At 39.7% G+C, this 25,276-nt stretch overlaps 1 protein-coding gene across 1 annotated transcript in view; it reads right to left on the reverse strand.

Annotated features, from left to right (window-relative positions):
* The window catches only part of POU2AF1 (POU class 2 homeobox associating factor 1), a 52,696-nt gene extending 28,163 nt beyond the window's left edge, over positions 1-24,533 (reverse strand). Inside the window, exon 1 of the mRNA XM_068418418.1 lies at positions 24,440-24,533. Within this exon, the coding sequence (XP_068274519.1) occupies positions 24,440-24,533 (94 nt within the window). The remainder of the gene's footprint in view (positions 1-24,439) is intronic.
* Positions 24,534-25,276: the final 743 nt, after the last annotated feature.

Here is a 25,276-nt window from a genome sequence, read left to right on the forward strand (position 1 = left end):
AAAAAATACACATGGCAAGAAACCAGCCCAAACAATTGCCAGATTAGACTGGTTTGGTCAGAGAGTCTGATCCTCAAAAGCTGACATAGCAATCATTTATTTATTCATGGCTCAAGCAAGTGATATGAACTATAGCAAGAACAATCCTAAGTAAATCTCTCCTATCGCCAATGAATATATTTCCATAAAATATAACTATTCAAGAGTAGCAATTTTCTCATTTGTCCTCTTATGCAAGTTTCCAGGAGACATCAGCTGCACAGAATCAAGATTTATTCACCGACTCTTACTGGAGGGCTGTGAGATACATGTTATTTTCCTCATTCGCAGTGTGTGGCATGCTTTACTTGACAAAGCTTATTGGACACAAACAATTGCAGATGGCAAAAGCTAGTGTGAAATGGAGAATTTCTCTAGGAGCTCATATCTGCAACAGAGAGGTTTTAATTTTCTGGGAAGAAAGTCTGAACACAGGTGCCTGGAGGAATGAGCACAGGGTTGCCATATTTGGCTGTTCCGCATTAAAACACAAAAGCTCTGGGAACCGCTCCACATTTCTGCCTGTTTAACAGCTGTGGCCAGATGTTGTCAAGCTGTTGCTGTGTAACCATTCAACAGCTGCTGTGAGGATTCAACAGTTCGAAGTTATACAACTGCTTGAGCAACACATTCACCTTTGAAATAGAGCTACCAAATGCTTCACAAGCTGCCTGCAAAGGCACTGTGCACGCATACAGCACACTGTTTTCTCCTTAGGCTATAGTTACTGCCACCATTTCTGGCTACCTTTGGGCTTTCCTTGACTCCAGTGAAAAAGGAATGCAGTTCTAAAATGTAAGTGGGAAGCAATAATTGAACGCTTAGCACATTTTCTCCCCTCTGCCAAGCACTGTAGCTAATTAATACACTTTAAATACACCCAGAACTGTGTTACTGCTTAAGTCTCAGTTCAGTAAACTGCTTAAGCACATACTCAGCTATAACAACAGGAATAGGCCCCATAAAGATCAGCAAGAGTTCTCTTGAAGTTCTGAACTGAGACTGATGTTCACTTCACCAGCCTGTGTAACTCACCCGTCTTTGGCCCCTGTGAGATCCCTCATACATCCCTGTCTTATTGTGATATTTCTCCTTAAACTTTGTGCCTAAGCTTAACAGAACATAAGGGCTTGGTTATAAAAGCTATGTCACAACAGAGCTGTGCATACATAAAACTCTTAGAGATTAGTTTACTCTGCTACAAAGGAACTGAATGTTGCTGAATATATTTCTTAGCCTTGTTGATTAATAAGGTGTACTTCCTTATTTTTAGATAAATACTAGATGTCACAATTATTAAAGAAAACCAAAAAGCAATACTATACACAATACTGAACAAATAAAGTAGCTCAGTAAACTCAGAAATTTTACAGAGTTGTTTTTCACAGTTCTGCTCTTATTCATTGTATTATTATCCAGAGATTACCATAGCAATGTCTGGATCAAATTTCATAATTAAGTGTTAACTTTGGATATCATGAACTTGAACCCCACCATAAGAGGGGTTTTGTTCGCTACTTCCTCTCAGGCCAGACAGAATCTTATTAAATTCCTGCCTTCCGTTTCTACAGGAAATGTTTTTTGTTGTGGTTTGTGTTTTTTTTAAATCAAAATTATTTCCCCATTTGCAAAGTGACTGCCTTAGGTCAAGGATAAGCTATATCCCTGTTTCAGCAAGGGTGCGATAATACTACAAACAACGACAATGACTCCAGCATTTCTGATCTTCCCCACTGTTGGCTGTAAAGACCCAGTGTTATATGCATGCTCAGGGTAGGATTTTTTGGTGTGTCTCAGAAAAATGTGATACATTTTCAGACGCAACCAGCATAAATGAGATGAAATCCCAAGGGATTTTTAGGTCTGTATGAAATCACTTCTCTCTTTTCTTATGCAGCCATGGTAGGACTGCATTAACTGACCTCAGTGGGAGTCATTTCCCTGATGCTGAAAGAATTTGGATGAACGCCATTGGGAGTGAAATATAATCTCAGTGTATGGGAAAAGAGCTCTGAAACTTGACTCCAGATTACAAACCATTGTTGTTGTGACTTTCAATGTATTTCTTCAGAAGGGAAAATTTGATTTAGGGCCTTTACTTTAATTATTAACCCTAAATAAGCAAATTTTTACATAGTTAAGTTGCTAATGGGAGAGGATTTGCAATTTGGTCCAGCTTAATTTCTTGTTTCATTCAGCTGCTCTGGCTTGCTGAATGACTAACAGGCTGCCTCTCTCTCTCCAGACTCCCTGACATGCAGATTTTAAGGAACACTCTTTATGTGGATTTTTTTTTTAGATGAGAGGTTCTCTGAGGATTTGGTTGTGGAAGCATGAAGTTTCTGGCAAATATCTTCAGTGAATGTTAGAAGTTGTTGGAATTCCTTTCAAAAGCAGTAGAAATTCAACACCAAGGGACTAAAACATACTGGAAAAGGGTTGAGTGCTAATAGAAGTGGTGTTTGCCCCGCAGTCTACTGTGAGAAGTTCTATTCCAATACAGGCACCTTGAAGCTTACCTCCTACAGGGAATATAAACAGGACTTGAAACAGCCCTTGCTTTTTATAGAGAGATGCATTTGAAAACAAATCTTCTGATATCCCACAGAGAGACCCAGAAGATTTGGAGTCTGAAAGCATACCAGGCAGAGCAGAGTATAGGAGATCAGGAATCACCTGTGGGATTAAATGTCCCCATGTCACCCTCTCACACATAGAATTCATGTAGCTACTGAAAGAGTTTTGACTGGTGCAGTTTATTATATGCATGAAAATCTCATAGCTACCTGTACAATTTGTATTTTAGTGTTTTCTTCCCTCACTGATTGCTGCCCTGTATGCAATCCAGTGGAGAGTCACCAAACTTTCTTTGTGCTTGCCAGAACTGAGTCCGTGGCAAGCCCAGCCAGATGTACAGTTATTCAGGCATCATATGTCTTTGAAGAGTAAACTCGATACCTTTGTAGACATGCCTAGCTTGATGCCAAAACTGGTGCACCAAGGAACTTCATGGAATATTTAACTACCATAAACAAAAAAGTGCAAGGGCCCCAATTCAAATAGCATATGTTTATGGTTAATGTCAGGCTAGCACTTAGCTTCCCGACTTAAGTGCTTTACTGAATCCCTGCCAGAAAAGGCTGACCAAAGACAACTACAAGATAAAATGTGGCAGAGAGCAACCTTGTATCCTTAAGTGACGTTCTCCACTAGATCACCATCAAGTCTGAGATTAAGCAGAAAAAGAAAGAAAACAGATGATTAAGCATTTTGTAGCATCTCAGTCAAGATAGGACAAGAATGAAGAGAAAGGATTTGCAAATGAAAGAACTGTATGAAAACAATCTGAAAATTTAGGGGTTTGGGGCTCAACTTCCCCACCTTTGTTCATGTGGAATAACTCATCTCTCAATGTAAGCAAGCAAAACCGTTCGAGCAGCAGCAGTCTCCTAACAGAAGAATAGCAGATCCCATGTGCTTGTGTCTGTCATGGACAGGACTTAAAAGGTGAGAGAGACAATATTGTGAAAGAGTTGGAGAAACTGAGTATTTTGACTGGCTGCCAGCCATGTCATTGTATTTCAATAATTAAGCAGATAAATGATCCTATTTAAAAAAAAAAAAAAAAAAAAAAGAGACTGTAAATAGAGAAGACTGCTCAAGTACCCAGTCTCAAAAAGAACACGTGTTTGTAGCTCTAGCTCACAGACACAAAAATATTAACCCTAACTGTCCATCCTTAAATTGAGTCTATCTCTGCAGAGCCAGCAAAAGGCCTCTATTTTACTGAAGCATTTTTTTGGTATGGATGAATAGGTCTAAATTAAATTTACTAAACTAAAAAAAATCCCTATAAGCTGCAGGGAGACAAAAAGGCACATTTTCAAAGGCATGAATGCCGGGAAGAAGAATAGTTCAATCCTGAGATTCAGAAACGTAGAGATGGTAGAAAAAAGTAGGAGTAGCTGTGCTATTTATAGCCAGGTGTTATAGAGACATTCAGAGTGAGAGCCAGCTGCCTTATTATGTGCGTCTCCTGCTTGCTGAGGTGCCTTGGGGTACCCAAGCCATCTGCAAGGAGCTAGCAAGTGTGACATAGCACTCACAGAAGACCTGCACCACTCAAGGGGCTGTGGGACATCCAGCATATCTAAAACAACAGGATGTCTGGGCACACGAATCTAGCCATAGCTCACATGACAGAATCTGTACCACATAGTCCCTGGTGTTCTACATTACTTACATTTAAACACTACCTTCTATGAATCCTTTGAGATTAATATTTTCACCTGAGCTTCCACCTGGACAGTTCTGATTTAGTACCTAAGACCAGCTGCATTTTTGAAAGCACACTGTCCCTTTCACCCTGAATTCTGGTTACAGCTCACAGTGAAACTGTCAGCCAAATATTTGACAGGTTCGAGTCACCAGTTTTGCAGGGAGGGAAAAGTAATAAAAATGGTATTTCTGCCATATTCCTCACTGATGTACATTTTAAAACAACACTGGGGAACACAGGGAAATCCTCATCCATCAGACCTGTGTCAACATGAGATTTGGACACCCTGTTATGCTCCTCCTAGCTGAACTCGTTTTCTGGCGAGGGTTTCCTGCGGTCTAATTCACAGCACCATCTATTGACAGAACTTGGGATACCAGGAACAAAATTTATATATTGCTCATTCGATTTTCTTGGCTCGGTTTTGTTTTTTAGTTGTTGCAAATTAAAAGGATGATGAAAAATTAAATAGAAATAGATTCTCAGTGAGTGAGTGAAAGTGAAACAGTATACATCGAGACCAACTTACTGGTTTGGTTTCCTAGTTGCACCAATAATGTTGGAGTCACTGAAGAGAGATCAAGTTTAAATGCTTTATTGAATTTGGGGATTTTTTAAAATTATGTACTTAAAATTCAATTTCACTTTTACGAAAAAATACTTCAAAATGTTTCTTAAAAAGTCAAACCTAAGTACTTGCATTTTTCCTGTGCTTTCTGCTCAAATCTCCTTCAACCAAAATAACTGTACAGAAATTCACAAAACAGTTTAGGCAGCCTAAATCTGCATTTAACAAGGAACAGAATGTGCTGAGCCCTACTTCAAAATCGCTTCACATTAGTACCTTGTAGCTACAGTTAGACGCTGGTACTCCACAATCTGAAGGTTATTTGAAAGATGAACCATCTGTGGATTTCAGAGCACAGTCAGTTCGAAAATTTAATATTAAAATTGACTTTAGAGCTATTTAATGTACATACAAATGGATGTGTATGTGGATAGCTTTCCCCCTGCCCCATGCCAATTCCTCTGCATAAGCAAAAATTTTAGAAGCAAAGCCCCCAGAAGCCCCATAGGCTTGGTTCGCATTGTTTGTCTTTCTACATTCAGTTAGTCCAGCCTAGCTGAGGCACAATAGCCCATTGTTCCTCCATCATCACTTATGTCTGAACCTGAGAGCTAAATGTACATTGTTTCTAAAGGCTTCAGAGCTCATGATGAAGGTATAAAAAAAAATGACAATAACAAACAACTACGAGCCCTGTTCTCAGTAGGTGTAACTCTGTACAATCCTACTAAAATGCACCAAGAACACGGCCCAAGGACTAAGTAAAATGAAATAACTTAAAATACTTTGTTTCCTTCCCTAGTTTCTAAAAATTATTTTGCTTGGCCCGCTAAATATTCAGATTTCCAAATGACAGTGAGGTAATAAGGAACGTACGAAAAGCCTGACCCTGCAATTTCCAACAGTAAGAGCATGAAGTCGTGGAGGAAGAAGGTCAGTTTTATCATCGGAGACATCATTACCTCTTCAAGTATGAGGAAATGCTCTTCCCCATGTACAGTCATGATGACTCAGCCATCTGGAAAGAATGTAGAGAGCTCAAGAAACATAGAGGGGAAATGGAAGAGTACTGTGAACTGCTTCCCTGTCCCACAGTATGCCAGGATGGCCCCAACATGTTAAAAACACAGTAAATCCAACCAGTCTATAATACATGAGTCTATGAACCTGCTTATGCCTGCAAATGCAGACCAGTTTTTGCTAACTTCCACCAGCCACTCCAACAACACATAAGCAGAATCATTCCTCTCAAGAGCTCAGCAACAGGCTTACTGTCGGTCACAAGCATGTTTTACTTCATCAGCTACATGTAACAGCAGACTATGATGCATTTTACTCTCTAGCTCCCATTTTAGATCTCCTGGGAAAATAACTATATTCTGTTAACAAACCAGCATCTGCTAGTACTTTTCAGCTGAGAAAGCAGAGACAAGCTGCCTTTAAAACCAGGTTTCAGAGTACAGATCCATTCTCTATAGCTCCTAAAGGTTTGCTTTGGCAAAGAAAACAGAAGAGGAAAGAAAACAACCAGAGGAAACATCTGGAAATTTTTTCTTGGAACTCTTTCCAAGGTCTGTCTGAATAAAAAAATTTCTTACTGAAAAACTGGTTAAAGTGAAAAGCACCCAAAGGAAGACCCATCACAATCCTGCAAATAACAAGATTTTTCCCATTTGTCTTTGTATGTATATTAGGACCCTAAGTTTAAACTTCTTCCTTCAGCTTTTCTGGGTATTTGTGACAGGTATAGGCTCGTGAAAATCTATGCCAGGAAACTGATGAATAAACAAGGTTAATATCATGGCTGGCTAGTTATTTGGAGAGCTGAGAAACCTTGCGTATAGTTTGGGATTAGGTGATGAATTCCATAATGGATTTGCCAAGTCAATGAAATAGAAACATACACCACTGACAGCTCATCTGTGCCCATTGGAGGTCACTGTTGCTTCACAGAATGGAGCAGATGCACCAGTTTTAGGTTAACAGCATAGTTCGGATCAGGAGCGCCAGCAAACCACTTTCTCTATCGTAGCTCAGAGTTTCTCTCCTTAATTACCTTTTCCAGAAATACACCAAAAAGCAAGCATGCAATTACATACTTCTGAGTGGAAACTGATACTTCTCAGAGCTGTACTAACAGGAAATCAAATCACACCTCCAGATGCCCTAAGGCATTGAAATTGGGCAGATCAAAATAGTTTCTTCACCCTTGATACCCTGTAATTCTTCAAGACCTGACCACACAGCTTAGAAGAGAACTGAATACCGTCAACAACTAACTGCATCTGATCACTACCTACAATGGCATTAGAAACTACTGTCACACAGGAGAACCAGCTTTACTTGTCATAGTCTAAAGAGGTGCAAACAGTCTGGGAAATTTCTTGGTTCGTATCTGTGGGGTTTCAAGTCAAATCGGCAGTCTGACACAAGAGAGATTTCATCACGGTTGATTAAAAGGTATTTCGGGTAGGTAAAAACAGTCTGAACATGCCATCTCTGTCATCACTAGGGAGCTCTGCATCCAAGGAAAACATTTAGAAGTAACTATGGAGCATCATTAAAGATGAGTCAGTAGCAGACAATTCTTGGAAATTTACAATAAAAATCACGCAAAAAGCAAGGATGATGTTGCCAATTACACCTTCGTTACAGCTGCAACCCACTCTTACTCTCCTGCCTTCACTATATATTTTCTTCTACAGTGAAGATTGTTCTGCAGGCTTCAGTCGATTTCACAAGCTCTGATGCCTTCAGCCCTCAAGATGCATGACTGTGTGAAGTGGGTGGAGAAACAGCTATCTGTACAAAGCAAGTCGCATGACTTCTTCAGGACAGAGATAAACTCTGCTAGAATTGAGCAAATAATTGGCAGAACAGACATTCTAAGGAGATCTGAATGACTGTGACTGGTAAGAAAAATTAACTTTGTCTTGCAACACAGTTTTGTACTGCAGCAAGAGGTAAGTAGAGTTCATATCTCATGGTCATCGAAATGACTTAAGAGCTGCTCAGGTCCAGTTGCTCAGCACTGACATCTCTCATTATAGTTTGTTTCTTTCTGAAGCACCGCATACAGGCCAGTGTCAGCAGCCATCTCAGATACAATTACCCAATGGCCTGTCTCAGCAGAGCTAATTAGGTATTCCTGTTTTCTACGAAAATGTGAGACAAACTCGATAGCAATGTCACAACCCCATTTCATTGCCAGCATGCATGCAAGCTGTTAGAAGTATGCACATCTAGAGTACAGCATAATTTAAGCTTTCCACTGAGGGCATGCAAATGAAACCTCTGCAACAGAGCACTGCTTCCCAGGAGAGATACTCAGAAGGAAAAATCCACGCATGTTCTGCACTAGTTCTGAATTTTGTACAGCTTCATTATTCAGTGAGTGCCTTTTAAATTACTAATCAACCATTTAGTTCAAGACCTATTTACACAGTACGACGGTCACCTTTAAATAGAGTTATATGCATATGGTTGATTTTTTATTTGTATTCTAATCACACGTTGAAAGCACATGCAGGGGAAAGCCTTATGCTTGTTTCTTACATTAGTGCAAATTAAGCCCACCATCTCCTGATCCCTACCCTATGTGAAAGAGAATATTAATAAAGGAAACCTTTGCAACAAAGGATTTAATAGTCAGGTGAGTTAACAGCTGGCAAAACAACAGCATCTAAAGGGAAAGACAGACAAACACCTAACCCAGCAAATGCCGTTAAGTGGGTGTGTGCACTAAAGAAACATGTAGCAACAAGGGATGAAGGAAGCTAGAGACCATTCATCTTACATCCAAAGACATAAAAGGAGCTCTACCCACTAGCAGCATAACCTGAAAGTTTACATGGAGAGACATTTGCAGAACAGCCCATCACAAATCAGTTGGAAAGGAATTGCTTTAGTTACAGTTATCCACTAGGAACTTGCATATGGTGACAGCCATTTTTGCTGAAAATATTACACCACTAATCAGAATACCTAGATCAGTATACCAGCAATTACATCACTATACCTAAAAAGGGAAAAAAAAATCCCCTAACACAAAGAACTGGCACGCAATTTTTCCTACAGGAGAGCATGAGCAGAAGATGGGAAGTGCAAACCAGTCTTCCCTAAAGGCTCAGACAGCTCTGTTTATCACCAAACCTGTGTTTATACTTCATCCCCTTCCCCAGATGACTGTCACTAAAGTCCTTGACCCAAACATTCATACTTGTATCCTCATTTCTTACATCTTCACTGCTTGAAATTTTCTCCCTTTCTTAGAATAGATAGTACAAGGTAGGTTAAAAAAAGCAGAAATCACTAAAACAGTGGAATATAATTAAAATATTCTATGCCCCTGGGTAGAAGATACTTTTCCCAGCCCAGGTTTCACTGGGTAACAAACTACATAGTTCTGTCCATAGCTGTAGGAATCAAGATTTACCAACTGAAGCAGTATCTACAGATCCTAGAAAGCCATATTTGTAATCTCTCTGCTTGCTGTGCATGCTGAAACTTGCCTTGCCTGCCGTGATGTACACAGGCGTACATGATGTAGCATTATTAGCGGGTACAAATTTAAAATTGCTATTGAAAAGACAGAGTTGAAGCTATAAACGGACAGCTCATTTCCAGAAGTACTGATTTGTAGAATAAGGCTCATAAGAGCTATTTGAAATTAGAGTAACAAAGTATTCGCTTAAAATATCAGGTACCTATTGAAGTTGGAAGCAGGAGAACCACAAGATTCCCAGTTAAACAAATACAAAGCCTTGGAGACCATTCCTCATAGTGGCCATGTTCCAAGGTTTTTGTTGCTAGTTTGGGAAATCTGTTTCTCTTCTCATGGGTACAGGGATGTCTTTTGGTCCTTTCTGTACCATAAAACCAAGCTAATTCCTGCTTTCACTGTGAATGGAATAGCATATTATAAACAAGCAGTGAAAACTATCCAGTATATGGGTTGGAGTATGGAAAAGAATAGAAAAATGAGAAATCTCTGGTGTGATTTACTGCCCAATAAATGCAATGATTCACCACAGTAATTTCCTGTTTGCAGTAGGCCAGATTCTCCCACCTATACAAGTGTTGAGTAGTTCCTTAACGATGCCTTATCCTACTGATTTGAACAGTACCATTTACAGAATAACATACTGTTTCATGTCACTAAGGAACTGGACCCTGGCTCCAGCTTGTCCTAGATTCATGCAATCAACAAGGCAAAGTGGGTGAAATAGAAGGAAAATATTTAGTAAAGCAGAGGAGAATGTGTCCTTAGTTAAAAATAGACACCCTTAGTGGCAGTCTCAATGTCAGAAAGGTAAATAACCTTTTAACTTCTGAAATATCCTTTAACAAATCACTTCCCTTAAGCAAACTGGTTACAATCCATTAAGGAAGAAATTGGAATATTGGCTCACTACATGTCCTTAATCCCTGAACACTATCTACAGAGCCCTGTGCATTTCACAGGAATAAAACAGTTGCCTTGCCCTTGTTAGTTGAAATCATGGGCAGCCATGCAAAGATGTGGATGCGTTAGCCATGCCTCTCCCCTATGCATTTGTGTTTTTCAGATCCGAATGCAGTAATGTCACTAGATAGTAAGATCTGTGGAGCAGGGAGACAGGTAATAGCCTTCCCACTGCTACTGCAGATTGGTTCCTGATGCTATGCTTGTTCTACAAGCATCAGATCTCCTGGTTTGATCGATACCTAAATAATTCTTTCAACATCCCTGAGACTGGAGTTACTATGCTCAGCACAGACAAAGTGGGGGACAGAGGATTGCACAGGCCTGTAGAGAAAGGTCATTACCCAGTTTAAACTAAAACACGTATGTAACGTGGTTCTTTTAACTCGCTCCAGAAAGTCTGGCTGCTTTCTGCTCAGACTGATATATAAGATGATTCTTCTTGGGAGTAAAGCTGGAATGCTTTCCAAGACACAGGTAAGAAAGCTGCTGCATTTGATAAGTATTGTAATTTTTTCCCAAACTAGGTACTTGAGAGAAATATCTGCTTATTGAGTGGAAATGGCATAGCCCACAAGCAGGATTGTACAATGAAATATATTTTGCAGGGACATTAGAACGGAGCTTAAATCTGGTACTGAAGTCTCCCTATGACAAGGAAATAGTCTTCCTATAAGAATAGTACCCATCCAAATAGATTCTTAATCCTATTGAGTTTTAATAGTTGCACCTGTCACAATATTTAAGAATCCTCCCTTCCTAAAAAAAACAAACAAACGGCAAACTCTTACACAAATAGAAACAATATTATCGTTAATGGAGCACATAGAACTTCTCTCTCTTCACAGATTCAAAGCTATGCAGACTGTAGAAGATGTCTTTCCTTAGCTGAAATTTCATGTTTAAGGGAGGATTATTTATTTTCACTTCATGAAGGCTGTGAGCAATAGGTCCTCTTACGTAGCCTTGGAAATAGTGCTGTAGTTTTTTTTTTTTGAGAAAAGAATTCACAAAACATTTACTTCAGAATCAGTTACTTGTTTGCACAACCCTGTCAAGTAGTCTAATTAAGTAAGAGGTTGTTTTTCCCTACTCATGCCATTTGCAGTAAATCAACCAGAGTTTAATTTTTCTGTTTCACACCTAAGGAAAAAATATTTTTCAACTTGTACTCAATCTCTTCTTGGGAAAAGTCATTTCTTCATCAGCTGCTGCAGATTGTTAGGAAAGAGGGTGGGGCCTTCCCAGGCTGACGTCTTTCAAGCCATACCTGAGTATAAAGAGCACAGGAGAGCTCCAGCCAAGAAACTCTCAAAAGCTGTTTCCAGTGACTGCTGGGATTCCACGGCTGGCTTTATTCTGCAACTGCTATTAACTTGCTGCTAAAAAGAGAAGAGGGAAGCTCAGAGTGGCTAATTACATTGGAGAATTAAATACAATTACCATGTTCTCGTGAAACTGGATGGAATTTTTTTTTTTTAAACATAGCTGAATAAGCTTTTTTCCTCTGCACTTCTTTTTCATCTTTTTCTACACACACAGTGGTAATGTTGCAAACAGTCTGCATGAGTCCTGAACTACTGGTCAATCAAAACATCAGCGAAAATGAAATCTGTGGCTATAGTCCAGGCCAGGGATCTCCACTCCCTGGAGAAACTGCCAGTCCCAAAAGCTACTTTCAACAGAGCCCATCATTGCCAGACTCTGGATTAACCGAATTTAATGTTGCGAGTTCACAGATCTACACTCCTCCTTCACGTAAACCTCAAGAGATGTCTGCTTCCACTGGTAAGATCAAATCTTTTTTCACAGTTTCTATTTTATGCAACACTATTATGCTGCTTTTCCAAAGCAATAAAGTACACTGACTTGCAACTCCTTTTGTGCTAGCAGAGAGCTGTACTAACAGTAGCACCTATTAAGCTTCTATGGCAATAATATTGAAGATGTATGGCACGCTCTCCTACTCATGTCTTGTTTTTATTTTGTTGTGGTCTGCTGAAGTCAGAAATTACTGACTTGATATTCCATCGTTTCTGTCTATCTTTAGCATTTTGCTGCTCATTTACATTCTGAATTGCAACTTTGGTTCTGAATCTAACAGCAAGGTAATAGATATGACCTCCTGAGTTTTTAAGATCACAGTGTCATATGAAAGTGTGTGGTGAATCATTGCCTTTGCTGAGCTCTTCAATTTCGAGGACACATTAGGGCATATAATCTGACCTATCATATAGCATTTTTACTGCAAAACAGCTTGAAAGATAATATATTAGCAATTTCGTGTTTTTTAATAAAGCTTTTCAGAGAGGCCTTTAGAATACTCTACGAAGAGTAATTCCTCGTCAAAACACCAGTCTAAAAAAGAAATTATGGCAAATTCTAGAGCAGTCTGAGAAATAAACTATGTTTTTTTGAGATCCCAGTGTTTGAATTATTCAGTGATAGGTTAAACATTCAGAAATGCCAGAAATCTTAGCACAAAATGACAATTCAATGTATATTCAAAATACACTATTTGCTACTTGGGATTCAACACCCTCCTGCTGAAAGGGTGTCAGTCTCTCATTGCCTGGAGCGGGGAAGAGAAACAATATCACGCAACTAGAAACCACATCTTGTGTGGCTGGTTTCCATGCCAATATTGCCTACTCTGAGACAACCCAAGTTTGCAGAGGTGCACCATTCCCATCTGTTGAGCTCCTAGAGTGCTCCTCCTCAGGACTCAGCCAGCCAGACTCCAGCAGCTGCTACAGAGCACACACACAGATTTTGGTCAAGGAGGAATATTGGCACAAGCACCTCATGTTTTACTTAATGCTGACTGCTCCTGTAATAGGAACTGCTTGCCCAAGCTGCGTACACATTTTTCATTTTAGGCTGCTGTGTTGTTTAATCATAAGTGTGCTAACCTATTGGAAAGACCCTGAACTAATGCATTCTCCAATGACAATAGTTGTTACTGAATGCATTCTATATGAAGAAGGTCATTCTCGGGGAGAGGGGGAGACACACGACACACACTGTTACATAAAAGGTATTTCAAAAGCAATGCATTTAAGCTCCTAATCTGGGCAAGTCTTTCAAGTTTGGGGATTCAAGTACAAGATGCAAGAAGGCCTAACACAAACAATTACAGAACAGCTTGTTTTGACAAAGACAAGCTTGTTTGGCCAACTATATATATTCTCAAATAACTATTTCATTTCACTACAGAAAATCATTACTTCCCTTCGAATCACACCACACTGACTTCCAAACACACCAAGAACCATTGGAGAAAGGCACTGGACATAGCATCACTATCTCATTTCTGAAACGATTCTGTTGCTTATTGTTACACTGATATCAATATAACAAACCACAGGACAGGAAACTGCAAAGACAGATTTACTGCAACAGATGAAAATTAGAACATGACTAAGAGGTGCAGTAATCTAAACAGTGTTGACATATTCCCCAAAAGCAATCATGTGCTCTAAGTCAGTATGGCATCTCTGAGCTGAAAGGCACCAAGAAAAACTGCCCAAGGCCAAGTGTCAAGATAGTATGTTTATTTCTGCACCACCGAAAGCTCTAAACCAGAAACGTCTGACCTCTTTTCCTTCTTTTTCCCAACCATCCATCTGAATTTCCTTCTGCATTGCTACCCTGCTCCTATTGTCCTCTTTCCAGCTTCAGTGGCACGTTTACACTTGGGACAGTCTCTCCTCTTCCTTTGCTCAAAACTGAAACCGTCCCTGCACACTGAAGTTTGACAACGGCCTTCATGCACTAATTTGCAGGTTAACTCCGCACTCTGCTTATGCTCTCAGACTGAAGATCCCACAGCCAGCTTTGGGGTTTGTTTTTGTTTCATTTCTTAAGAAAGAATTCCCTTTGTGAGGCCCCACAGTCTCTTGTAGCCTGAGAAGCAATGCATTAAAGTAATTGTTAAGCAGGAAGTAGGCCAGGGTTAAGGAACATGTAGGGTGATGTGGAAATTTCCCACAATTAATGATGAACATCAGAATCACAGGCTGTCTCTCAGGGTGACCTCATCCTCCCACTATTCTATAATAGCTCAGAGAATTATGTTACTTTAAGCATCATGTTATGACTTTTCCAGACTCTGGACTTAGCTCTGATCCCCCTCAGAAGCGCTACATGGGTGTGAGAGTAAAGATGCCAGTACGGGAATTACTGAGAAAAATTCGGCTTTCCAAAGGCCTGGACCCAGCTCACAGCAAGGTGAGGACTCTTCTTGCGTTTAGAAAGGTTGCTCCCAGAGGTGCAGCATCCTGGTACACACACATCACACTTCCACCCTGCCAGTGTTCTGGAGAGGTTTCACTTACAGCTGCTGCCTCTTCCACCAAATGAATGCTTTTGATGAAGGTGGAAAATATACTAAATTTTAAACAGGCTGAGGGCCTGTGCTAGGAACATTGCTAAGACAGTGACAGCAAGAACCCATTTGTGCCCTGGATACTATATGTCATGCAATCAAGGCAAAGATGGCCCAAGAACCAATAACGATTTTGCCCTAGCAATCCAGATTTCTGAACAACCTGCAAAAACAGCCCAAGAAGCTGGTAGACTCACAGATACCTGCTCTGTTGTAAAGATCTTTATGAGGCTGCCATGAATAACCCAGTCATAGAAATTTATTCACCTGCAGTCTCTGCTGTGCAAAGTACATAGCACAGGACACAATTTACTTTGAGTTAAAATATTTGCCACTGTTTCATCTTCTCTTATGTGCAGGCATCTCAAATTGAGTTGAGTGTTTTTGTCTCCTCAGGAAGCCTCATTAATGAAGATGGTAACCAAAGGATCCTCAGGAAAAACAGGTTAGGAAACTCCTCTCTCAGTAACAGAGCCTCCTTTTCTAGTAGGATCATTGCTGTTAGGTACCCAGAAGAGCTGCACCACTTCACCACTTCTCCCCCATTGTCAGTGACCCATGCTGGTCCCTAGCTCCCCTTAAATTATAGGAGCAGGCCAGCTGTGCATCACCACCGTGTATGTTATCTATCTCTTATTTGGGACAAAATTTCTGATGAGTATCTTCTGTATGTGTCTCCCTCCCCGACACCCCAACTCAAAAGAGCTTATTTCTTCCTTTCTTTCCAACAGAAAAGAGAAGAGTTCACCCTTATACAGAGAAACAGCTTAGACAGGTATGCATAACACCTTCAACTCTGTGCTGCCAGCCTCCTCAGGCATATTTCATGTTGTATCACTGAGTGAGAACAGGACACTTCATGTCTGACTTCCCTCCCCCATCTTCCACCCTCCCCATTTTTGTTGCAGCTTCAGAGCAAGCAGAGTGTTGGGCAAACGCTAAAAGGCTTAGAGGACCTTGATATCCTGGTGGAGGTACTGCAGGAAGACTTGAACAAAAGCCAGTTGAAGGAGTCTCTGCATTCTGTGCCAGATGGTTTTTGGCAGGGCTTCTCCCCAGACCTGCAAGCCTCTTGGTGGGAAACTGGAGGAAGCAAGCAGGCAGCTGGTGGCCTGCAGGAAAGATGCCACAGCTTCACCAAGTTGCATTCATACTGCTGTTTTAAAGATTTCAACTCAGTATTGCGGGGAGAAGTAGAGACTTCTTTTCACGATAATCAGAAAAACATGCAAGAGTCCAACTCACCAGGAATATTCCCAAGGACAAGTGAGAAAGACAGTAGCTGGTGGATACAGGATGCATATACAAGTACCCGGAAAGATTTCCCGAGGCATTCTTCACAGAACGCATCTCCACACTTTAACCCATCCAGAGGCTGTTCAGAGGTGCTTCTGGAAGCTAATACAGGCACTACAGACACTGAGGGACATTTGAAGTCGACCCCAATTTCTTTCACACAGCAGGATCTCTCTGCCGTCTCTTTCTTCCAGTTCCAGCTACACAGGGAAGAAAGTTTACTGAGAAATATCCCAGCTGACAAGCTACTTGCACCCGATGAAAATGGCAACAGGTCTGCAATTTTTCTATTGACATATATTGATTTTTATTTCCTGGGGCATCACTTGTCCTGCAGCTTTGCTCTAACTTCAACTGCTAGTTTTTGAGCACATCTGTAGCAAAGGCTTCCTTGCTAAATGGGAAGCTCAAACTTGCCTCAGTACACACAGTTTTAGACAGACAGTAAAAATAGAAAGATTCCATATTTCCAGTAGTAGTATTGACAAACTACAGCTGACATCAGGACAAATTCAGTCTTACCAATATTTAAGACTGAGTTGTGTGTGTAGATATTCACAACAAAATTAAAATCAAGCAAAACAAGTAATTGCTACTGAAAAAAATGGATATGCCAAAGAGATCTTTTCCATGCTGCAGACACTCTCAGGATAATTACTTGTATTATTAGCTGGTAATAAAAATGAGTGGGAGGATTACACCAAAACATACATATGCTGCTAGTCTAGAGCATAGACTTCCAAAAGAACTGGGAGTGGCTGTTTTGTTAGAAATGAAATGAAAGCAAAGGTTTTACTGATTGCATTTTCCCTAGAATGGCATGCTTATAGAGAAAATAGCTGCGTATAAAAAAAAAAATAAAATCTCTTATTAGGTTCCATACTGTTCAGCTAGTTTGGGGAAGCTGGTATCAAATCAGATTGACAGAAAGCATGACATAACTCAAACTGTCTTGGTGGGAAAGAGATTAATTCCTGTTCATACAGACAATCGTGTTCCCAATTTAAAGTATTTATAACCCACATAGGGAAAGCGAAACACAGCACTGTCCTCTTCCATGAAGTACCATGTTCCATTCAGAATAATGATTTTCAGTGCAATAATAATTTTCAGTGCATATTCACTTTTCAGCAATAACGTAACTGTAACCAAGTTAAGTCACCCACTACCACATTCCCTGTACATTTTTTAAACAATACAGAAAAAATTCTCACATGAAACACTTGTACTATATTGCATAGTTCAGTGAGCCTGAATACACAGAAGAAATTGAGCTCACCTTCTCTACCGGACTGAATTACAGTTTGGAAATACTTCTTTTCTTTGAAGTGCAAGAGGAGGGTTTCCCTCTCTGAGTTTTTAGGTATCTTGCACTCTTTTCCCTGTACCGAAGGACACTTTACAAAAGGAGAAGGAAACAGAGATTGTTAGAAAAAAGGAGTCATGGAGTAGCTCCTGGAGAGGAGAGGAATGTCATAATAGGAAAAAGGGAGGACCAAGAAATCCTGGCATACAAAATCAGTAACTCCATTATTAGCATACAGACTAAATAAATTAAACGCTTAAACATCCCAAGATTTCAGCATTTGCTAACCTTAATATTTCATGCTTTGAAATACATTCTCACTGTTACTTTTGAGTATTTTAACCACTGCTTTATCTTCTAATTGTTTAAAAATTCCAGGCTGCTGCACAAGGCTGTTGCTCAGGGAAGAAGAGCTCTGACTTACGCACTTGCACAGCGGTTTGCATCTCTAAATAAGATCAACGAGAAGGATGCAGAGAAACGGGTAGGATGCTAACTTGCCAAGAATAGGGTCATTTTCTATCAACATGCAAATGTCTTTCAAACCCCAGCCAAGCACACTTTTGGATGAGGTGTGGCTACTGTCCTTGCAAAGAGGGGAAAACAGGAACAGGGAGGAAGTGATCTGCATAGAGCAAATACTAGCACAACCGATTACAGAACCCCGAGTCCCACCTCCCCACTTCATTCTCCAAGAAGCATTGTTGTTTTAAAACTATTTTTGCCTTTCACAACGAGTTCCTCCCATTCTTCTGTTCTTAGACTGCATTACATCTTGCTGCAGAAAAGAACCAACATCTGATGGTGAGTGACCTGATATCACTAGGAGCTAATGTCAATGAACAGGACAGTTTTGGGAAAACTCCGCTCCACTTGTGTGCAGAGAATGGATATTTGAGAGTTTTAGAGGTAAGATGGTCTTTTATGTTGCACGAAGACACGTGCAAAGCAGAGCAAAGACAACAAATGTGTGTTCTTTGGTTTAAAATATACAAGGGTTTTCCGTACCTGAAAATTAGCTTTGGTCTGATGTGGTTAAAATAAGATGGAGTTGGAGGAAGAGAAGGTACTTTGGCACTGCCAAAAATCAGGACTTATCTCAATCTTCTTCATTTCAGGTTTTGAAAAACTGCAAAAACAACGGGGTGTGTGTGGAAGTGAATCTGACTGACAATTATGGTAAGAGGAAGAGCTTGACCGCATAGATGCTTAGCATAGACTCCAAAAGTTTCAGACTACAGATTTCATCTAGGCCAAAGAATGTTCAATTTCATGTTTAGAACTAAAAGGTCTAGGAGGAGAGTGAATCTGTCTTAATACAGCACCCCCTTATGATTAGCCAAGTCTGGGATGCTTTACTCCAGTGAGGTGTTCAAGCACTGGATTTGTTTGACTTTTCTGTGGTCTGTTCTGTCCAGGTTTAACACCACTACACTGTGCTGCTCTTGCCCACACTGTGTTAGTTACAGAATCTCAAAAAACAGACACCGATACTGACATGGGAAGGTTTCTCAGACTACGCAAAGATCAAATTCTTGAGGGAATTAACTGCTTATTACAAATGGGAGGAAAGCCTGAGTTGCAGGTGAGGACCAGCAGCAGGCTGCTTACTGTGGCCTTAGGTTTTCTTATTCTTTTGCAATCACAAGTTTCACTGTCATTTGCAGGTACTAAATTCATGTCAAATTACCACTACCTATTTAAAAATTGAGGAGAACACAGAACTCATGTGTTTGCTTCAGACTCATAAACCTAAGGGAGAGAACATTCTTCAAGAGGTAACTGTCTATACCTACTTTTACACAGGCTCTAGCATTCGTACCCAAGAAAATAAATGCAGTAATGTAAGCTGTACCATCTTGCAAACACAGTAGATGATGCTCCAGCTTTTTTCTTTCAAGGAAAAGCACTGTACAAGCTCTTACCACTTTAGGTCCTATCCCAGCTCTAGGGACTGCCATATTTGCTATAATTTAGAGCAGTCCAGTTGCACACAGGTGCTGCCAGCATACTGCTCATACCTGTCCCCAGTCCAAACTCCTCGTAGCAACAATGCCTTCATTTCCAACATTTTGCAGCACACTAAGCCAGACAGAGGTATCTCAGAAGCAACACCAAGGGAATTCTTTCCTTGCTGATAAAGGAATGCTACAGGCCCAAGTATTGCCACTATATTCAGTTACCTGCAGCAGCTGCTTTAAAAGAGAAAGCTCATTTTCTCTGTCCCTTAGCACAATCAACACCAAAACTACCCAAAACCTGCATTACTGGGCCAAAAGAATACCAGATTATCCAGTGAGTATCAGCATCTCTTGCTAAATTTTTGGTGCAGGAAACCAGACACCAACACTGAAAAGCAGAAGCTTGAGTGCTTAACAGAGAACTCAGTTTCTAGGGTAAAATTCTGCTCTATTGAAATAATACAATATCCACCATAGATTCCAATATTCTTGTCCAAGATTAAGCAACTATTCAGTGCTTAAAAGTTACAGCCTTTTACCTTTTCTAGGGTCTTTTTTGACTCTATCAAATAAGAGTTCCCACCAGTGTACATGTACAGAAACTGATAATATAATAAGATTTCAATTAGAAATGCAGACTTAATGCCACATTCCAAGTCATTTAGGAACCTATCTTCTTAACAGTTATGCTCTGTAGTAGATAAAATACAGAAAAAAAAATAATTTCAATCCAGCTCATTACTGACAGAACTGTTAAACATGTCACCCTCTCCAATCTTATGGTAAGGCAAAGAAACTAGGATTCGCACGTCAAAACCTGTACAAGTTCTTGACACAAAGTCTGCATCACTGTTAATGCTGGAAATTTACTGTTCTGTTTTTTTCACCTGTATAGAGTTACAGTTTGCTGGATGCTCTGAGAAGAATGCCCAGTCCCTCATCACCGGATAACTTTTCTGAACTTTTTTCCAAGTCATCTTCAGACCTCTTTGACATCATTCTTAAAGGTATTTTGTGATAGGAAATTCATTTTTTTCCTAGTGGGGTCTTTGTAACTCCACAGCTGTAATGTAGTAGCTAGCTCCAGTACCTTCCTTGCATTGGAATATAACTATTAATTATCAGTTCATGTGGAACTAATGGAAAAGATGCCCAGTGACTTACAATAGACTTCAGATTAACTCCAGCGTTCTGCACATAACCTCTTTTACTTGAAAAACTCCTTACTCATCCAAAACCAAGTAGAAAATAGGGCAATAAATATGTGGCATTAGAATGAACACTTAGCATGTAGATTGAGCTGAATGTTTGTTGGTCTATTGCCTTCCAGGGAAATGCTGATAAGGCTCATTATCTGCATCTCATAGCCCGCGTGCTGCAACTGTTGCTGAAGAACAGACAGAGGACAGACAGTAAAAATCTTCAAATGTATTATAGCTTGAACTGACTGTTGAAAATATATCCTCAGTACCCAGAATTAAAGAGTAAACTAATAAATGGGGAAAACCCTTGAGCCAGGTTTCAACAGTATGAGATGCTCCAGTAAATGTATAGGTCTTAATTTTCTCACAAAGCTAAGCACTTGTACTTCTCTTTTGAAGGCCGTTTGTGTTGTAGGTGTTCTATATTCTGAAGCTCTGACAATTTTTTCATGCAGGTGTCTAGCTTAAGAAAAAAACCCCTTCGATTTAAGCCATTCAGAGCCTAGTCTTGAGGGTACCACTGTAAGGTTAGTCTCTACAGTCTGAACTTAATGTTCAGATGTGCTGAAAATCTCAGGCAATATGTAATTTTAAGCATGAGCTATGAGAACTCAGCATCTAATGGGCTACATTTAATACTTTCTGCAGTCTGGCTCTGAATTTGTCCAAGGCTGGAGTTCTCACCCTTTAAGGCAGTCCTATTGGAAAAAAAAAAATCCCTCCAAAATAAAACATACCTATGCACTGTTACTGAGCATGTTATTTTCAACAACAACAAAAAAAAAATCGAGCTCTTTTTATGCAATCAGAATTTGCCACCAATAATGGATTGTAGATGAAGTCTGGGACAGAAAATGTTTTGAATCAGTTCCTTTCACTCTGGGTGATCTAACAGAGGAACATACCTTTACAAAATTTAAGTATGTAACAACATTTTACAAGGATCACTTTTTATACTACGCAATTTTGCAAGTTAGAAGGATAACAAGGACCTCTAAATTATTCTGTGCTGCCAGATATCCATGTATTCAGTAGAATTCCTATAAATCAGATAATTATTGTCCCAAAACAAAATTATCTTCCCAGACTTAGCATCATTTAATTCTAACTTCTGATTGTGAATTAGCTGGTTTCTATGAAACTTCCCTGTTTGCTACACATGGAGCAATCTACATTTACATAACCTACAAAATGACTGATCCAGCAATCAACTCACGTATGTACCTCTTATTGAAGTAAATGGGAGATTTTTCACGTGTAATCATTGCAGGATCCAGTATTAAGTACTCAGCATGTTTGGGGAATTTTTTTTAATGAACCCTTTACATTTTCTTCTTGTAAAAAAGGTTACTTTCCTCTTATTGGATATCCTCAAGTGTTAAGCTCCAAGAGCTATGTTGCACAACATGAATTAAGTTTTACTGGAAAATGACAGTATTTAAGTTAATTCCACTAGGATTTGGGTCATATCCTATGTTTCTTATGCCCTGAACAGCTAAATAGCGCTCTTCTGTATTTTCTCTAGTCTGCATGAGACATGATACTTCAAAATTTTCATGTATTTTATAAAAAAAAAATTGTTATTCACATGATGAGTTGTATAATACTACAGAATATTCATCCACCTCCTTCAATAGGTGTCCCTCATGTTTTAATTATGTGAAGTCTTTTCTTTTTCCCTTTTTGTCCCAGATTTTACTTGGAAATACAAATATTTTCCTCTCTGATGATTTTTCTCTGTCCCCCTCACCATCACTCATTCTTCCTTCATGTTTGCATTTTAACTCACATCTGTGATCACAGAACTTTTTGTTCATTTGAAGAGAATTAATGAGTATCATCTAGGTTACTCAGCTTCCATTCATGTGATTTAAGGATGAGATCCAACACCCACTGAAATGAAAGACTCCTTATTTTCAGTGAAACCTGACCAAGAAATTCTACATCACATACAGAACCAAGAATGAAGCAGTATGTTGAACAAATAAAGAAGTGCACTGATAAGCATTTTCAGTGGGAAAAAAAAAATTAATTTGCTTACAGATTATCTTAAAAAACGTGTAGAAAACTATCGTATAAGTATAAAATATTAATCAAGTTCTTTTAGTTACATGGAAACCATTCAGCTGAAAGGACAGGGAGCTTAAGCTCTTTGTATCATTTATTCAATATACTCAAAGCTGAACTAGCTTGTAAAGTATATTCTACAACAGTTATACATTAATTGCATTGACATTAGTAGGTACGCTTTACATTGTTTCGTTGTTCTTTCCTGTCAATAAATATATTATTTCATGCAATATGTAACTTATTGATTTTTATGTACTGATATAGCCATACTACACTCACAACAGAAGTAACTAACATGAAAAGAACAAATTAAGCAGACTTTAAAAGCTGACAAATACATAAGGAGATTTTGTTGTTTTTGTTTTGTTTTTTTTAAGAGTACAGTGGTGCCTGTGCAGAAGCACCAGCATTACCACAAAAAGTTAGGGGGGAAGGCAATGTATTTAAAAAAAAAAAAAAAAAAGAAAAAGCCTTCTTTATTTTCAAGGCACATTCATTAACCCACTATCTCTAACTAGGAGCTAGACAGCTATTCTTTCAATGAACCATAAAACTAATTCTTAACATCTTTTCAGCACGAAAATTTTTGCTAGGCTTTCCTCGCTAAGTCTTTCCATTCAGAGCTGGGTGAAAACAAGTATCTGAGCCAGAGCTCTAAAAGGTGAAGTTACCCAGAAGACAAGTTGCAAGTTACAGCAAGGGGATAAACAAATACATGTTAAAACAGCCCGAGGTGAGGGAACAGGAACTCTACCCTTGGTGTTACCTCTTTAGGACTTTGCCTGAGTATTAAATCTTTCTCCTACAAAACCAACATCTTAAGGTTCCAGAAGGAAACAGGACATTGTCACAGATGCTTGGATGCTGCTACTACACAGTCACAAGTGCAACAAGTCCTGAGAACAAAAGCCTTCAATGCTAAGTCATTGAGCTCTACTGAACAGCTTTTCTAGTGCGCACAGATGTATTTCCACTAGCTTTCAGAAGTTATCAGTAACACAACTACTTAGTATAGTCTACTATAAAATGCTGTGAAAAATAAAGTACAAGCATTGCCACCTAGCAGCTCATCTGTACCTATGAAACATACACAAAATAAATTGTGGAGGTGACAAATGGCATCGCAAAAGATGAAAATATTAGGGAAGATATTTTACGGGTTAACAAGAAACTGCATGGCAGACACATGGAAGCTCTTCTAGTTGTTAGATAAATTGAAAGAGTAGAAACAACACAAGAATGGGAGCAGAGAGATTCTGGCCCAGATTTTCAAGTGGCATAAAATTCTGCAGGCAGCAAGAGAGCCTGTTACAGATCATTAACTCTGGAAGGTGTCTTAAGCAAACAGCTCCTCTGGGAGGGGCTTTCAGTAGCTAGTGATGGCAAAAATGCTCTAGCATTCTCCTTTCCTACTACTTATGCCAAATGGAGCAACAGGACCCAAATTCTTTTTGGCAGAAGGGTATCCCAGTCTGGAGGGATCTGACTGCTTTCCGACCCTGTCACCCCAGCCTTGTACCACACCAAGACTGACCACAGCAGAAAATCCACCTTCTGTTTTGTTTTTGTCCTCCTCAAAAATCATGCTTTGCTGCATATCCACAATTACTGCATCAAAGACTCCCTAAGGCTGCCAGATTTTGCTTAAACAAGCTATCATCTCCCAGATACCAAAAGTTTAGCTAAGAAGCATATGAACCATTGCCCACTAAAACAGATAATGTTAAACACAGAACAATGCTACGACTGTAAGCAAAACAAACAGATGAAAATAAACTACACTAAAAAAATTCCTTCTAACACACAAACAAAAAGAATTCAATCTTTTAGATGAGGAACCAAGAAAAGAGTGGGGGGTAGGTTGGGCACTGAAGAAAACCCTCCACAGCCCTTTTGAGAATATGGATGAACAGCTGCCATTCAAGAAGAAACATTGACATTTCCTCTACACCACTCTGCATCGCATTTCCCACAACTCCACATCTCTCTCCACGTGATGACAACCAGGCTGAATTGCAAGCAGAGCTGGAGGAGCCAAGTTTCTGAGCCAAGCAAGAGGGAGAGGCTGAGCTCTTGGCTGATTCAGATTCTTTTAGAACAGTCTCACCCATCCAGTTTTATTTTTCCTGCTTTCTTTGTGGCTAGAGAAACTTGGAAATCAAATGATTCAATTTAAAACAAGACATGTTTCTGCAGCTGCGCTGAAGAGGACAGATTAAATAAATTCAGAGAATCCCCTCTCTAACTGAAAAATTACAGAGAATCCCACTAACTGAAAAATTGAGTGCCTCAAGCACTTTGACAAGGGATCATGGTGGGGACAGGCAAGAAAAGGAAAGAGGACAGGACAATGGCTCCCACTCAAACTGGACAGCAGAGCTCTCAAACTGTAGCAATCGCTATGACCCAGACTGCCCCAGCCACACACAAGCCAGGAGCTGCAGTTCAATGTTGCTGCACACTTCATCAGTCTGTTTACCCAGAAGTTTCACTTGTCCTGAGGATAAGCACGTTATGCAGCTTAGCATCTGGGAGTTCCAGCATCAGACCTAAAGAAGTCCCGTCTGTCTTGAGACAGTCTAGGTGGGCTGGAGGTTCAGGCATCCCTACTTGCCCTAGTTACTTACATCCATGAGGAGCTGGTCACATGGCACCTGTGCCCCAAAGTACCACACCACCATTTTACTGTCTTTTTTTTTTTCCC

The sequence above is a fragment of the Nyctibius grandis genome, chromosome 25 (genome assembly GCF_013368605.1).
Source record: "Nyctibius grandis isolate bNycGra1 chromosome 25, bNycGra1.pri, whole genome shotgun sequence".
In the NCBI taxonomy this organism is placed as follows: domain Eukaryota; kingdom Metazoa; phylum Chordata; class Aves; order Nyctibiiformes; family Nyctibiidae; genus Nyctibius; species Nyctibius grandis.